General features: G+C 34.7%; 1 protein-coding gene across 8 annotated transcripts in view; it reads left to right on the top strand.

The window, feature by feature from the left end:
- LOC132906645 (collagen alpha-1(XVIII) chain) overlaps nucleotides 1-18,799 on the top strand; it is a 348,851-nt gene that overhangs the window by 310,812 nt on the left and 19,240 nt on the right. For 6 of the 8 annotated variants that reach the window (XM_060959006.1, XM_060959002.1, XM_060959000.1 and 3 more), the window contains exons 7-11: nucleotides 5,102-5,188; nucleotides 13,192-13,273; nucleotides 13,776-13,870; nucleotides 16,773-16,925; nucleotides 17,219-17,416. In XM_060959006.1, the coding sequence (XP_060814989.1) occupies nucleotides 5,102-5,188; nucleotides 13,192-13,273; nucleotides 13,776-13,870; nucleotides 16,773-16,925; nucleotides 17,219-17,416 (615 nt within the window). The remainder of the gene's footprint in view (nucleotides 1-5,101; nucleotides 5,189-13,191; nucleotides 13,274-13,775; nucleotides 13,871-16,772; nucleotides 16,926-17,218; nucleotides 17,417-18,799) is intronic. The other 2 variants (XM_060959004.1, XM_060959005.1) reach the window with 1 other exon arrangement.

Here is an 18,799-nt window from a genome sequence, read left to right as displayed (position 1 = left end):
TCTATAGCCTATCCTCTGGTGATTTGAAACTTTTACATTCTGTGGAAGGCGTACGTCGATTTTAGCAGCGGCTAAAATTTTAGGATCAGCCGGGATATTGGGACAGAAATTCATACAAGATATGGAATCTAGAGCTCGCATATGCAAAACCGGATGAATCTGCTTCGATCAAAATTGAAATACACCCAGGTGCAGTGGTCGCATGGCATTAATTATTGTGATATAATATAGGAATTCTCCCGAAAACCGCTATCTTGTTATTAAGTTAAATGACACTGTCACGGAATTAGAGACAATTAAAAAAGGCAAACGTTTAATTAAATATCAGTGTCTTGTCAATTTCAGTTTTTTTGAATTCTAATTTTAGCATTATCATACGATCAAAAGCATACAAATTTTATGACATCGAGGTTCTTATTTTTTCATCTTTCTTTTAACAGTATAATTGATTCTTAAAATTTTGATCGCTTATAAAACTAATTAATATGATTAATATTTTTATTTTCAATTCTCTTCTTCCGTTCGTTATGTTTCATAAACGTCTATATTATTTATTACCGTTCTTAACATTAGAAGTCTGTCCGTTATCTTACAGCCGGTTAAAATACCCGAGGGATTATGACACGAATATTTTGTGACTCGAGACAAATTGCTACGATGTTATTTGCATAATGAAATTCATGAATTTTCTGTCGTCGATTTTAATTGCGAATGACGAATAATGAATTGGAATATGAAGTAAAACGGATCTATTGTGTGTAAGTTGAATATCGATTTCACTGCGAAACGAGATGATATTCTTCGGCAACTCGGACAGTCTATCTGAATACGTCAAATAAAACATAAAATAAGAATTCGATATTCCTTCCAATATTTTTACTTTGGTGTTTTGAAACCTAATGCCATGTTCCATTACGAAGAGTTTACGAAATTTTGAAAAGCTAGACAACTAAAATACGTTTCCTTGCTAAAACGAGAGAAATTAATACGGTAAGTTAAAACGTTATACAGCTCCTCTTTCCCCACAACATTTCTGCAAAAAATTAACCAACCTTTGTTGATGAAACAAGCAAACAAGAATCGAACGCAATTTATATGCAAACTGTAGTCGGTATCGCACAAACTCTTCCATATAAATATTCTTTTGTTCGGTATTCCGATAATAAACAATCGCTCTCATAATTACAAGTTTTCATATATCCGAAAAACTGTTATTCAAAGGATATCCTTTTCATTGTATTTACAGCAATCGAAGAATAACTACGGAATAAAATGATGAATTAGGTTGTATAGTAAGTTCGTTCGTCTTTTAGTGTCATATTTTGAGAACTATCGTAAAGTTACTTTTATCGGCCGTAGAGGCCGAACATGCTAGTAATATGGGTAAACGTTGTTCGTAAGTTTACTTAATAGTATACTTAAATCATTTACTAATAAACACACGAAGTATCAATTGTTTCAGTACTTAGAATTTTTCTTACGAGTAATCATCAAATAACTTAAACGGTATAAAGATACGCGGAAATTTTTTGATAAAAGGAGGAAAATTTTGAAATCACAGAATAGGTAAACCACATAATTTATTTATATACAACAAACTAATCTTTACGTAATGCGTTGATTAAATAAATGTTATATAATTATCTTCACCCCTCCTATTTTTTTTAATGCGAGCTTATCGCACAATCTAATAGAATACAATCTAAAAGAATAAATGTAAAAGAAGAAAGGAGGAAAGTAACGTTTAAAGGCTAACTAGAAGATCGGAATATTCCGTATGCTCGATAAATATGCATTGGAGTTCGTTTGATTAATCGAATTTCGAACAGACGCCTCGCTAAGATATTAATGAATTTTCCGCTGCGGGATTAAACAAATTGGCCGTCTCCGCGAAACTGACGAGCAATCGACATGGGATCTTGGCCGTTTGAATAATTGAAAAGGGGCGAAGCCGAGCGTGTTGGATCAGAAATCGCCAAAATGAGATTAATTAAGCTCAGTACGCTTGTCCGCTCGCGCACACAAAATGACAGCGGCAGCGTTAACAACGTGTAAAGTGTATTACACGGCGAGTGTTTAAGTGGATTAGTTTCTAATTTCAATCGGAAGTTTGACTTGGCCGCGGCGTTCGCGTGAATCCGCTCGATAAATGCCTTCGATTAGCCCTTTAAATATTGTACATGCGTATATAGTAACTTTCAGAAGGATCATTATGGACACTTGGATCCTTTCGACCACGGGCAAATATTCTATTTTTAATATTAAGTTAGAAAATTATTCGTGTGATTCGTACTTGGGGATTAGATAACCCGATAACAAAGAATTGAATTACCCTGCTAGAATATTTCGTCAAAGATCTTTTTACATGTATTTTGCAAGTAAGTTACATTTTGTTGAAAAAGAAGCCTTATATCATTAACGTGTTATCGTTAGACGTGTTAGCTACAAAAGAAAATGCTTCCCTTGCTTTACATGATTTCCTTGTTTTATAGTAACGTAGACGCGTTATGAACAGAGTAAATACTTTTCTTATTTTACATCACTCTACAGCATGGAAAGTCAAAGTCCTAGCTTGATTCTTTAAGGTCCACTTTCGTAATCTGATACCAACTTTATCGCGGATTAACTTAAAGCTGTGTAATATTACGTATCTGGTCTTTGTATGCTTAATCTGCTGTTATAAATACATTGTCGTATAATTTTACAAACTTTTATACGATATTAAAATAAAGGATGCTGATCTAATTCGAAAACACGTGTTACATGATATTTTTATTATAATGTCGTACGACATAGGAGAAGTTACATACTTATTATTATAATTGATACTATGAATATTACTTCTATAATTATATCGTTGTATTGCCAAGCAATCTATCCAAACCAATTATTAGCTTTTTTATTTCTTTCATCAAAATGGAAAATTGCTAGCGAGCGTAAACTATTTTTCTCGTTTCCTCGAGCAATGGAAAGATCCAGTTACGGAGAGTTAATCAATGTCTGTTGTCGTATGTAAAATAGAAATAAATAAATTTAAATAAACAGTGATGGTCACTAGATGTATCCATTGGCGCCACAGATTACTGGCCATCTATAGAAACCGCTTAAATCCCAAGTATTCAGCACTCAAACGATAAAAGGCGTCGATGGTACTTGATTGGACGTTTTAATTGCGTTTCGTTAATTCCAGTGTGATTAATGCAGCGATCGCGGGATTTCAAATTTCGGTTCGTTGCCTATGAAACGAGGTGGTAATTTTGGTAAAAACTTTAACAAAGATGTGTTTAAATTTAGAAATACCTGTTTCGTCTATTCGTACGAAATTGTTTATTTACATCTTAGAATACGCACGGATATTTTCATGTATTTTAAACGAGTCTATAAATTTATAAAAACATTCGTTTCGTACTAAAAGATAACAATTCTACTTTTTCACATTATCAAGCCTGATGAAGAAGGTATTGGAGAAAAACCTTATCGAAGCTAATTATTTTAAAGCAGATATGTTTTCTCTTCTATCTTTTTTCCCGTTATTAAATACTAGTTCAATCAAAGTTGAACGTATCGTGAAAAGAATTTCACCTAAATCGAAACTATTAAACCAACTGATTTCAGATGATTTAAATTAACTAACAATTAGAATCTACAAAAAATTGAGAACACATAATCAAAGTATAACCCTGTCAGTGTTCAGCATCATTTTCATATTTGAAAAATCATTTCTTCGATATAATCGTGTTTCGAAGTTATTTCTATAAATAATTACGTTTGAATTTTGTTCGGCCAACATAGGCAGAAACAATTAAAATAAAATTTTGAAAAATATAGATCTATAAATGTAATGAAAAGGAAAGATGTAAAATCTGTTGTAACTGAAAGAAACGTTATAAGAATAAAATCAACGGAACAACGGTTGTTTTTCAATACGCAGCTGTTGTTCGAAGAAAGACGATGATTAGAAATTACACGCGTGAACTCTAGCAGAAGTTCACGCAGTGTATGTGAATTAATAATCATGGAAGACTGATTTCCTCTCAGAGGAATTAATGGGATACCAGGGGATTAATTCGGTTTGTTTAACTCAGTATCGCCTCGACATTTGGCCTCGCTTAGTTCGCAATTACGTATACCTTGACCTATCCATTTTACGCTGTGTAAATTTAGATCGGTATGTGTAGCGTAAAACGAGCATAAGGATACCGGCACTATACTGTGCAATATTAGGACTAATTAATTATCCCGTTTACATCGGTGATACAACATATAATTACGATATCGATACCAATGACGCGCGTATTTGCCTATCATATATTATCGGAGCACGATATTGTATCATTGAAACGTCTTTTTATCTTTTAATCGAGCCTCAATTTAACCGTTAAAAGCTACCACAAGCGAAATTTCATAGCAGTACGTTTCCTTCTCTATTTTAAGGATCGATGAAGTTAATCAAATACAATTAGATGGTTTATGATAACCTTTAAGAGTTAGTATCTTACGATAGAGGGAAAGAATTGTATAAATTTTCATATTACAAATAACTTGCATCGATGTTTTCACATATGCATTACGTATGCTTTTTTCAGTTAATAAGAATAATTTTCCTTTGACAATTAACTCGCATTTTACAGATATAGAGATATAGACTTTTCGGCTTTAAATAGACCGAGTAAAATCATTTAAAGGAGAATTCATAGACAGCTAATATCAGCGAGAATAAATTGTTGAACAAAATAAAAATTCGTAAAAACTGTCGGAAGTCTGTGATTTTAAAATATAAATTCTATATATGATAAAAAATACATATTTTTCTGGTAAAATCAAATAACAAATACTCATACGTACATCGAATAGAGAGAGATATTAAAATAATTTACTTCTCAAATACTATTCAAAAATATTACTTAAATAATATAATATAATAAGCAACGAGTAGAACAACAATTTTAAATAAACATGCACAATATCCAATCTTGATCTGTATCACAGAGCGTATCTGATAATAAACGCAACATCGGATTTTTCTAGAGCAGAATTCTTCCCAATTCTCACCATGGAATCCTCAAAAAGGTCTGATTCTAATAATAAATTTCTTTTATAGTTCGACCCAGACGAGGATCTCGGCTCAGGCGATATCAATAACGACTTGATTGACGGTTTGGAAGACGTTGACACTAATGTGCCCGACGTGAGTTGCGTGATGAAGCTGAGTTCCGCTGAAAACTTACAATACGACGTGCTCACTAATTATTTGTTTCGCAAGCAACGTCTTAACTAACCCGATTGCATTAACACGAACTTCGCTTCGATGTTTGCTAACGAGATATTCTATAAACTTCTCGACCGCGATGCTCTCTCATCTTTGACGAGCAGATTCGAAAGAATAATTTATCATCATGGTATAGGATCGAATACAAACTTCGACTAAAAACAGACTGGCTGAAAAGATGAGAAACAATCGTGGTCATGAGTTTTCTAATTTTGCGCCTACTAACGGTTGCGGTAACGATTACTACTTTTCTATTTCAGCAGAAACGACGATTTTCGTTGTAACGCTGCTCTATCGAGTTATTCCGATAACAAACGAGTCTTAATCGCGAGAAAAAGTTCGATTAACCTTCGATCGATATCATTGAGTCAGCTGATCGCAGCAGATATTTAATCGCAATTTATATTTTATATTTTACGTCGCAGATGCTATTAATTGTCGCGTAAAATACAGGAAAACTAAAACAAAAAAGATTAATTAAAGCTATTATGAATCAACGATGACTCAACGATATCAATTGGTTAAATACGGTGCTTTCGTTTTTCATTTAGATTGTCCAATCTTGGTTGAAATACGACAAAACGTAAACGTGGTACTATATACTTAACACATTCATTGTCATTGATCTCGTACACGGTGCATTTATAACCTGCAACTTGTAACTTGCCAATTTCAAGAATCAAATAATCTATCGTAGATACTTTCTTTCTCCGATCAATTAGACGTTATTGCTTCATCGCCGGTTTTCATTGCTTGAAAATATCTCGGAGCGCTTGATTCAACGATTCGTTTGTTCGATCTGTTACTCGAAAGATACAAAGAAGAGGGAAAAGGAACAAGAACAAAGAGCTCGCACATGAAACGTTTTAATTGCGACTATTCGAGAGCGATCGAGTTATATAAGACGCTTCGATAACCCACAAAAGAATTCCCTAGGAACCTGTCGAGCGTTAGAAGAGGAACACGGTGATCGCTTTATGAGGATAATCTTTGGAACACCGGGAGAATAATCTTGGAGATTCTGACGGGATCTTGCATCGGTAACAGCACCGAAAACGCTTCGTTTCTCAGAAAGCTTTGCAAAACTTCCCACCAACGTCGTGGTTCTCAACGATTTTCTCTTAATCCAAACGAAGTTAGGGCCATGCCGCGTTGTGACACCAGTTTTCTCAAACTTATCCGACCCATTAAATCTTTCAACGATTAAATTTAATAAGGAGCCGGAAGGTTTGGTCGTTGCCTCTGTTCGTTCGTCATCTATTCTCGCCACGCGATGAAATACGAAGCTTGAGTCTTTCGATTTATTAAAATTGCTTTTATATCGTTGGATTCCTACGGTTATAAATAAGTTTTCAGAGAGAAGAAGGTGAATTTTATGGTTGAAACTGTCGTGGAAAGTTTCCAGAAGGGATACATCACAATTATTTGAGGAATTTAATTGAAAGGATCGTTACTCTATGTTCAAATTCTTGGAAACCAATGAGAACGGGAAATCGATTAATTACTTAATTAACACCTTTGAATTTCCACTTAGAAGTAGCGAAGAAACGTTTAGCCATTCCAACGAGTCTTCGATCTAAGACAACAAGATTCCAAGAAAGCAAATTCCTTGAAAATTGCTGTGTTACAAAAGACTTCTTTCGAGGATCGATCACGAGTGCTTAACTGGTTAGACGCAGCAGGAGATTCAATCTCGTGGAAGAGAAATCGGATTATTCGAATGGAATTAGCGAACAACAAATCGTCGAGAGGTGGTACGATTCGAAAACAGGTTCATCAAAATGCAATTGCCTCGGAGGTATCTCCTTTTCGACTATCCTCCGCAAGCTACACGAACGATGAATGCAAGGAATCGAGCGAGGAATTCACGGAGGGAATTAAATTCTGACTGAACCGAGGGTGTTAGAAAGTTGTAAAATATAGAGAGACAGCTCGAGCGATGCAAAAGTACAAAAAGATATAGAAAGACGAAGAAGATAGAGAATAAACGGAGAATGTACGGGAAAGTAGGATCGAAGACGAACTTTGACTTTTGCCACCTAACTATTCACGTTGGCAATTAGACGAGGTGATCTAGCTCTGTCGAAGTTAAACTTGCCAACTAGAATTGACTTCGATTCGTTCTGCTGGCCACAGCCGAGGATCTATTAGGTTTGATCTTCCGATGTTAGCTACCAACGAACGAACGTTTGTTAAAAAGACTCTTCTCGATTCCGGTCAAGTAGATTTTAAACGCGAATTAACTCTAAAGTGAGAGTTAATTAAAACAGGAGTTAGAGTCTTGTAATTTACTCGTAATTACTCGCAGAATAAGAGGGAAATGTATTTAGGTGTTCTAAATCGTTGGAAATGCGAAGTTGGGAAAGTATAAGTAGAAAAGTCGATTATTGGTCAGACATCGGATACACGTACTGTATGTAGGTGACGTTCAATTATCGTTTCTTTAAAGAGATTTATTTTTTGAAAATAGTAAATGAAATCTATCGCGTTTCTTTACATAAATATGATCTTGCTTTAACTATTTTAAAATATACGTGTAATAATTTGACACATTTGAGATATTGTATGGAAAATTGGGTATGAGATTCGCCTTTAAATTTAAAATATATTTATAACGTACAACTATTTTTATTATCACGTGACATCAAAAAAAGCTGGTCTACTTTGTTTCAAACTTTCGGGTTCTAATTTTTAGCTAAAATAAATTTTAATTAATCGCTAGAGTCACTTCTGAAGTTATTTATATTATAGACATAGTTAACCGATTTCGTTCAACGATAGATCTCGTTAAAATTTAATCAACGTGACAAATTCATCGTGTTTCAAGCTCTCGTATGTAACAGAGTTTGAACGGTGTACGATCATCTTTATTATACACAGCACCGGTCAGCAAATATAAACACGCTTTCACCCTTATCTTCCTAGCCAGCAATACGCTATCCCACAATGCAGCCACTGACAAACAATTCTTCCGTAAAAGGGGAACCGCAGTACACAATTCCTCGCTAGATTTAGCTTTGTTGGGCTGCTTTCCGTCTGCTTCGTTTAAATTAAAGTTGAAAGGTCAACATTTTATATACTTTACCTAAATTTGACGAAGCGTGCCATAAAATCCTTTTGTGATTTCGTCCAAAATGTATTCTTTACTTTATTACTGTACTTTGAGCATCTTATACGAGAATTTCACACATTAAGAAATACGAAACTACTTTTTACGATGAACAACGAATTCCTGTAAGATCCTTACTTTTTGCTTCTTTGTATCTAGATCGCGGATTTTTATGCGCGTCTTTGTCTAAGAAAACGAAAGAACACTTCGTTATCTTTCATTTTCGTACGATTCGTTTCAATTTTTTGAAACAGAATATTCGGTAATTATACCGCGAAAGAATTGTATCCTAGAAATCGTCGTTTCCTAAAAATTTCGAAAGTGAACTTCTTTCTCGTTAGAACGTTTAAAGAGCGAAACAATTTCTATTTATTTCTATTATTATTATTATTATTATTATTTCTATTATTTCTATTTCTATTTATCTTCCGTTTCTTTAATTTTATTCATAAAAATATAGACTTTCGTGAAAGTGTCCAATCTATTTGTTGCTTTATTCTCGTAGTTTTATATAGCAACAAATAATTGTGTGATGATACGAATTCTCTTCGTACAACGTTTATCGCGATACCTGCGTAAGTCTTCGATTCAGAATTAATGCTCGAGCTCGATCGAACGAAAATAATTAAGAATACTTTCTTCCAACTTTCTGACACAAATTCCTCCGGAACAGTCGCGTCAACCGAGCCGTTCGAAAAATTCGCTCGTGCTTCCTATCCTCGTCGACTCGTCGAACGAACAAAAAAGAGGAAACAAGAGTCGGCAAAGGAATAAAAAGAAAAAGAAAGCCGGAGGAATTTATTTCAGCCGTGAAATCCTACTTCAGAAGAAAAGCTCCCAGAACGGCGATGCAAAGACGCAGCCGTGCATGCTGGAGCTGATCAGGATGTACGTATACCGGGTGAACGAATTCACTGAAACAGCCTGCGGTTCTTCCCGTCGTTCAGAGCGCGCTATATATTACTGCGATCGGCCATTGATTTCACATGCGCCTTAAATTTCTACTGTTTCGCGAATGCTCGTGTCTTTGCTCCTTGATGAAACTTTATTCGCTGTACCCACATGTTCCTCCATTTCTAGTTATTTTAGGAATACATAGATCTGTCGGCAAGTGCTATCCGCTTTCTTGAGAAAGGATTTGGAAACACGGAGCTGTTAAAGGCAACTAAAGATAGCGATAGAGTTGATTTCCTCAACTTGCTGGAATAGATGACAGTCCGAAATGGGCGACTGCGATAGTTGATTCTAAGAATGTGATATTTACTAGGATAGGTATGTCGTAATAACGTTATATTGAACAGAAAGAATTTTACAATTTAAAGAAATTGTTTAAAAAATGAGAATTTCGAATCGAGAGATGTATATCGTTATATCGTGCTAGAGAATGGTTCGAGCCAAATTCAAGATATTAACATAATCGAAAGTACAATGTTTCAAAGCGAATACAAATCTCATTTACTTATGTATTTGTGGGTTTTCGTTTCATCATAGCTTCGCTTATTTGTTCGCTCGTTAAACGTTTCTTTGTTCGTTACAAACAGACATACGTAAAATATAGTTCACGTATAGGCATATTTGATCGGTAGATGAAATCCGTATAAAATATATTCTCTCGTTTAGAGGAATATTTGCGTGCGTGCTTTTACTTGTGCGTACTGCCAGCACGAAATGTAAATTTGCCTTGCTGTGTATACGTAGAAAGACATGAATTACAAATTGCCTCGAACGTGACTTAGATATCCTAGCGATCCGATTAAAATGTTAATTACCAAATAATTTCATGCTTTGTCGGCCAAATGAATCGCTAAAAATAGCCGAAGCTCTTAAAAGAAATGACAGAATTATTTGTGTTATGAATTTCTCCTATGAAAATAATTGATGGAAAAATATAAAGGTGTTTTTGTTAAAAAGCACGAAGGAAGATATTTTTTGTTTTGAAAAAATCCTAATGTTCCGTTAAATTCATAAGGAAGAAAATTACGGTCAAAGAAACTTCATTTCTATTTTCCGCGAAATTTAATCTATAATACAGATTAAGAGAAATTGCTGAATCGTTTAATTGCGTAGGTAGAATCAAACATAAATCAAATCGAACTTTTTATAACGCTACGTGATTTAAATCCATATTTTATAATATTTACGTGTCACTTTGCTATTATATTTTATTATTGTATCATCGTATCGATTTATTCCAATTATTGGTCGCTCGTTTTCAAATCCAAAGTGAAAAATTGTATTTAATCGAAACCTCTGTTCTCACGATCGAACAGAAGCTTCGCGTTTATCGCGTCTAACAACTATGAAAGATAATTTTTATCCTTCAAACAATCATGAGTAGCAACTTCGAGAATCGGAACAAGTCACACAAATTAATCGACTTGTACTTTTTAAAGAAACACAACGCAAAAAATACTGCGGAATAACTTGAAAAATTCCAGTCATCGTATCTGTGAAAATGTTTCGAACAAATCAACTGTAATTTAATCGATCGAAAAGAAAAACAAAATCTGACTACAGAGAGCTAAAAAACAATCGAGTATCGACTTTGTACGATGCAACAACGTTTTGTAGGAAAATATCAGACGCAATATCAGTCGTGTTCAAACATTTTCTTCCAAACGTACCGTGTATTTCCATACTTATTCCATATTTCGATCAAATACGAAATAACACATAACTACTGGTTCTTGTCGGAGAAACGATATTCAGTTGGAAATCTTTTGTCGTTTATACGCGACGAAACGCAATTTTGTAGGCAAATAAAGATTTTATAGAAAATCGTGAAGTCGGTTTAACGCCCCCCGAAAGCGTCGCTTAAAGGATCCCAGGAATCATAAACGCGGAGGATGTTGTTGCATTATATTTCCCATGAGAATCCAAAATCCGTGGAACCCCATACGCGTCAATCTTATCCGATTTACCTAGTGTTTTCCAGTTTATACGGCGTTCGCGGCGAGAGAAACAAACGTAAAAAAATTATCTCGACGATTTACCATCTATGAATTACAAAGCATGGTGTGGGATGAGGAACAAAAGAGTTGAAATGACGCGAGAGCAAGGAGAATTGTATTTAATTCTGTTTGTTTGTTTAAAGGGACGAGAAAACAACTTCAAACTTCAACGGCGTTCTCTAAATATTTACAATCGCAAAATACAAATATTTATTATCGCTGTTAATTTTATAACAACGGCTTGCGACTAAATTGTAGAATGAAGTAATTGATATTAACTTTGCGAATTAGCTCATGATTCCATATAATATCATGTGTTTAATCGAAGTAATTTCCAAATGATTCAACGTACCTTCTCGATGATTATCTAGTTCCATTATTCCAGATTTATAAGAATTATCGATTATAAAATTAAAAAATTCTTCGAATGGATCACATATAATTCAAATCTTATCTTCAAAGCATTAAGGTTAAGAGTATCGAAGAATGATAAATGTAAAAATGATCTTGTATTGTAACACCTCTTACGTGACATTAAAGGGAATGATCGATCTAAAATTTTTGATAATTTACGTATTACATATATTCCTACGTGCTATTAAACATATTAAATATTACATTATTATTCGAATAACGATAACCATATGCAGAGGTAAATCAATATTAAGCTAAAGAGAAGTTTCAGATATGTCAAGCGGAAAATCAACGATAAATAACTGTCAACGTGCGGTTCGGCTCGATAAATCTGCACCGTTGTTAATAATTATTGGAAAGTAGTTAGGCCAAATATGTGCTAACCGTTCCGCTTGATTTAACCGAAAATTCATTAATCACCGTCTACGCGTGCGATATCATTCATTTTTCGAGAGGAAAAAACATACGACTCGAAAAATTGATCCTTCAATTTTAAACGCTCTAATTAATCTCTAAAGAAGATACTCGATAAAAACTATAACCACGCGATGCCAATAGTCAATCACCCTCGATGAAAAATAGCGTATTTTTTTGTTCCACGAAAAGCGATTCTTAAAAGGGTAGAAAAAATATCGAAAGTTTTTTTACACCGCTCTTTTTCTTGTATTTAAAAATTCTTAAAACCTTTCCGCGTATAACTACAATTTAAAATTACAAATCTTGTTCCAGAACTTCGTTACAAAAGAAAGCTTTCGCTACAGAAAATTGAAATATTTTAACGAAGTTACCATTCGTATGTTTAAAATCTTTCTCTAGCAAAATTATAATACGTAGCAATTGTTCAAACGTTGCATTGTGCAGTACTGCAATACTTCGTCGGTTATACTGAATTGTACGTATTCTAGATATCTTATTTTTGGAATATCGTATTTTATATTTTATGTCTTAATATGTTATTTATTTCTGGAAAACAAATCAGTTAAACAACGTATATTTATAATTATCAAATATAATACATATTTATACCATATATTTTATCTAGAATTATCAAAAACTGAATAGTCTCGATAGCATGCGATATTCAATTAAACAATTCAACGACTCGTTGAATTAATTTCTGCTTCGCTAATATCTAAACGTCCTCGGAATATTTCTTTGTGCCACTAACTTGTGCTTTTAATCATTTCCTAACGACACGGTATATTAACCACGAACTCGATAGCAAATCGCCGAGGATGGAGTGATTTCTCTGCTTTTCCCATCGCAAATAAATCGAGGCAACGCAATGTGCAATCAATCACACCCACCCATAAGCGATGAAACTTTTACGCTGTTCGTTTTTCGTTTTAGCTTTCTCCTCGTCTTTTTTTCTTTCTTTTACCATATAACGACATATAAATCACGGTTAGTGTTCTTATTCAACGTTTCTTCTTACCATCCGTTTTCAGATCGGACGAGACGATGACGAAGACAGAAGCGAGGAAAGCAATCCACCGCCATTCATCACACCCCCTCCTCCCAATCCGGACTGTGAGTAATCGCGAGGAATTTGCGAGTTTATTTAATCATAAGATCACAGATAAGAAATACCCTGACTGATGGCGACGACGTCGAAATTCCATTAAATGGCGTTTTCTTTAATCACCGTACCAAGCTTCGTTACGAGCATCCTTTGTCGACAATATTCCAAAGAATTTTCTCAAACTCTCGAACGAAGTTATTAACGTACTTTGAAATTTCGTTCGTAGAAGATTTATATATCTTCTTCTGAAAAGTATGTTTGAAGTTCATTGAAAGCTCAGATCGTGCAATACTTTCGTCTCATTTTCTTTCACTTTATCAGATATTTTGATCGAATATTTCAAATAAACATCAATGCCAGCAGTGTTGGTTTTATTGAATATATTGGTCGACAAAGAAAAATGCTTGGCTAAATTCCTTTTATAAACGATATACGACAGACGAAGAGAGTGGATATGTGTTATTATCCGTTTAGATGTGATTTATAACGTGTTTTTCTTAAATTTCTTAGACAAAGGGCCGAAGGGTGAGAAAGGTGATAAAGGAGACAAAGGAGAGAGCGTTCGGGGACCTCCAGGTCCACCCGGACCACCTGGTCAAGACGAGGTAAATACGTAATTCTACCAATACTAATCAAGTAAGAGATATTGAGCGTTACTGCATCGTACAATATCTAATTATATTTTTATAATCAAACTTCAAATAAGAAAAATAAATTTCACGCTAAATTCACAAATTAGAGAATTTTTAAAACAAAAAAAAGATATACGAACGCTTTCGTCAAATTTCCATGATTATAGATGATTTCTAAAAATGATCAAAGGTCGATAGCGTACAAGTCCAGAAAATATTTATCGATTGAGTCAAATTCCAAGGAATCCGTCCGGTAAAGATGATTTTAAAAAATAGAAACAATTAGAGGACCCAAAACCGGCTTTATACTCGCGCGTATTCCCTTTACACACTAATCAGTAATTTCCATTCGTTCTAAAACGTGGAATTAAATTTAAGGTAGGATTTAAAGTTCACTCGTATCCGGCATCGCTATACGTACGACTGTTACGTAGCACGTAGAATGCATAAATGTCCGCGTAATTTATGCAAATTGTATACACCGAACTATATTATATACCCAGTGGCATATCGCATGCGTTATATCGGGTGTATGTATCGTACCGCACCGAAGATGTTCCATTAGCAATCCTTACACAAACCGCTGGACTTCCTGTTGTTATAGTTCAGTAGTCTATACACGTATAAAGGCAGGCTGAATGCGTTGTGCATATTACAGGATTACACGCGTTTGCATCAGGTTTCGCTTACGACCACGCGTTACTGCATTGTTCAATTATGAAAGAATATCGAATGACCTAAATACTGACGGTTTAATGTCATTCAACGAGGAACGTCATAAAGGAATAAGAAATTAAATAGAATTATCGTTGAAACGATCCCATTCAATACCGAGAGAGGTAGAAATCAGAAAGAAAAATAAGATTGATTATTTCTTGTTGCGACATGTTGTTTATCGCTTCGTAATATATTTCCACGGATGTAGATTTTATTGGTATTTTCAACGTTCGCCAAGTTTCATTACAATAAATGAATAATAATCCAGCAGTAAGTACGTGTATTAAGGGAAATGGCGTGTGTATCGATTTAACGCTATTCCATAGACTTGTTGAAACGACATCCATCTTTTATGATGAAGTAATGACGGCAGTTTAGCGTACATTACGAATGTTACGATTCGTTGGACGTTTGCAACGAACGAATATATTTTCATAATTTGAGTCGCTTCTTGCGCTAAAAATTAACGATATACGATAATCTTACTGTATTACCGATTTATCGCTCGATCAGGTAATCATTGTATATGTATATGGCACGAAGTGATTTGCTAACTAGTCTCGAAGATCCACTTTCGAATTTTTTTTAATACATTTCAAACGTTCCTTAACACACGCTGCGCTTGCTCGCGAAAGTATTTCGACAGTTACCATAGAAAACTTTTACATCCGTATTGTATATTTCGTATGAAACTTTTTGAAATTTCACAAACACCGTAATATATTCGTAAAAGATATTTACGAATATAAAGGGAGGATCTAAGAGCTATTTATTAAGCGAATACTTTCATTTCGATTATTAAAAAAGTTGAACGTTTCGAATTCTAGATTATTTAAAAGGCAACAAAGGTAAAATCAAAATAGTCTTTGAAACCATCCCCTTTATGAAAATATCCATTTATGAAGTACTTAAGTAGGTACAGGAATCTGTACTTAACGACAACGAAGATCCAGCGCTAGAAATCTCTCATTATTCGAGATATATACGAGTGCCGCACACACACATATTTCAGCAATAATAATTCAGTGGCGCTTGTGCATATGAAGCGAGCTTGAATGCATTCCAATCCAGGATCACTCATTTATCTTGCTACTCGAGCAAGCCAATTTAGCCAACATGCTGAAGTACTGGTAACCACTGCATGTAACATTGATTACAGAGAAACCGCTTTCACGATATTCACTATCTTCCGAAATTATCAGCATACGGGTATGAACACGACTGTATTTGTTTAACGCCTGATGCATTCAACCTCTGCCCGGAAAACGCTGTAATTCTCGAACCCGGTGGCTCGTGATTCAATGCAAAAAAAAAAAAGAGATCGAAACAACATCGTTACGTAGAGAATGCACGAATTGGAGAAAATGAACAACGAGCACGATAAAGTTTAATTAATATCGGTAAATTTCGGTTAATTGAAAGTTGATGAGCGAAAGCTAAGCGGGATGTATATATTCAGAGAAATCAGAGTATATTTAACGATGAATAATGAGAAAGAATAATGAAGAAGGTAGAATAGTAGCGTAAAATATTTCTGTGACTGCAAATGATTAATCTTCAACATTAAGCCTTTTAATTAATTTTAATTCGATCTTTAATCTACAAATCATCGTATACTGTGTTTTGTAATTGCTGGTACAATCGAGAAGAACCTGATTCTACACGAATACGACATAATTCTGTCTTTCGCTTTATACAAAATAAACATTTCTTTTATAATAACAAAAAAGGAACTTTATATATTAAAAGTAAAATTTGTCGCCTATAAAGGTGTCGTAGCATTCTTTTTTTTTTTTCCTCTTTTCTTGAAACTAAACGCTAGGGACTGGACGCTACACTTAAAGCCACGCTAAATTTATTCTAGTCAAACGACGTAGCTTTCATATTTTCGATTATCTACTACCTCTCCACGACCTTACTCCGTAAGATATTAAAACGCATTATTAACGATAAAGTTTTAGGGAAGAATTATCTGTAAAATCGTGTAACAGTATGCACGATGTAAATAAGCAATTACAAAGTCGCAGAGATAGAAGTTTTGTTATCCGGTAATTCGATTAGCTGTTAGGAAAGCAGCAAAGCACGTAACAAAGTTTACCGTGCCGCGAACCTACCGACTGTATATATTTGCAATGACAGACTGATCAAAATGCTGCAGGGTCCACCAGGGAAGAAAGGAGAACCAGGCACGTGCACCTGCAATGCAACAGCCCTGATGGCATCCTTTACGATGCCAAAGATGATCCAAGGACCGAAAGGAGAACAAGGAGTGCCGGGGCAAGAGGGGAAACAAGGCCAAATGGGGCTGACGGTATTGACGCTTTGTAAAAACCAAACACATGCTTCGGAATAAAAAAGAAAAGAACGCAAGAAAAATCCAATGATGTTAACCATCGAATAATCGTTATGTTAAATAAAGAATGTCTTTTTATAGACGAACCAAGTAATCCCTTCAAAACCTTCGAACCTGTTAATATTATATAAAATCATTATTCTTATATTACCCATTATATTAAAGTTACTATAACATTTTACATGGTTTGTTTGAAATTTATTAATATCAGATCGCGAAGGGTTTGTTGAAATTTGTAACAAATTGTGCAGGGTGCAGCTGGACCACCTGGAGAGAGAGGACTGGAAGGACCACAGGGTCCTAAGGGTGACAAAGGAGACGTGGGAATAGCAGGACCGGAAGGTCCTCAAGGACAGAAAGGGGAGCCTGGTCGTGATGGAATACCCGGAGAGAAGGGCGCTCAAGGACCTCCAGGACCGCCAGGAAAGGGTGAATTTTCTGGATACGACGTAAGTAACAAAATTTGTTTGCAACTGTACTGATTTTAAATTTGACTATCTTACGATGAAATGCAAACTTTAACGATACGATCAGTTACATCGTTAGCTTTCTTTTACGCGAATTTTCGAAACTGAATAAAATGATTGAAAAGATTTGTTCAATACATGTTTGATACAATATGGAACAAGTATCGAAGTATTACGGCATCGTTTATATATTTTTGAGTAAATATCTGATATAAGATACTTTTGATACTTTTGTATTGAGACTCGAGTAAATATATATTACTTAATAAATTACATACTTGTATAAAAAAGGATGAAATTTTTTCGGTACTATAAAGCCAGTAGAATTTTTTAAGAAATATGTTATAAAATATCTTCATAACATTTACGATTATATCGATATACCAATCAGCGTCGTATCATATGATTTTCGTTTCGTGCTTTCGTTGTCGATTATTTCGTTTAATATAAACTTATTGACAACTGACTGAAAAGCTCCGAATTTCAATTGAACTAAGCTCTCAGTACCGAAAGTGCCTGACATACTACCTTTAAAGAACATCCCACTTGAGGGTCCACGCTTCCTATCATAAACCCGTTCAATTATCATTCCAATGCGGTCTCCTGGCAGCACGGAAACTGAATTTACATCCCGGTTGAACCTTCCCCGACCATAAACGCGTGCGCGTTTCAGTCCAATATAAACTACCCCGATCTCTCGTATACCATAGAGTGAGAGCGATTCCTAAGCAAACAAGAATATTAAGCACCATGGATGGTATAAACAATGTACAACTTCGTACCATTAATTTCTCTGTCATTCTTGCAAAATATTCGCAAAACACTCGCAAAATATTCACAAAATATTCGCAAAATACTGACAGGATATGCACTCGCAAACAGGCAACTTGCAAGACAACGCGTTTTAATCTTTAGCTATTCTTTTCAGAAATATTCATAAATATACATAGAAAACATACATAGTATACATAATACACATCATGCATACCACAATATACGTCACGATATACATCTTGCATAATACATCCTTGTAATATGACTTAATGTTTCTGATGTTTAGAGATATTTACGATAAATTTTTAACGTATCAGTCACAATCTTCGTAAGCTTAATACATAAAGAATATATATTAATATTAATCTCGGTATGATATTTCCATCGAAGAAGAACCACCAGTCGACAAACATCATTTCCATATCTTCAAATTCTACTTCTAATCGCGCAAATAGAATTCAACATATAAAATTAACATACTTTATTACAAAATCCAAAGAATTATACGTATGCGCCGCGTCGTTATATCTCATATGCGTAAGCAGGACACAGAGGGGTAGTACTTGGCGCTTCGTGAATTCCCCGTAACTC

Source organism: Bombus pascuorum, chromosome 5 (genome assembly GCF_905332965.1).
Source record: "Bombus pascuorum chromosome 5, iyBomPasc1.1, whole genome shotgun sequence".
Taxonomy (NCBI): domain Eukaryota; kingdom Metazoa; phylum Arthropoda; class Insecta; order Hymenoptera; family Apidae; genus Bombus; species Bombus pascuorum.
The sequence above is the reverse complement of the archived record's forward strand: the minus strand, read 5'-3'. Positions and strand labels throughout refer to the sequence as shown.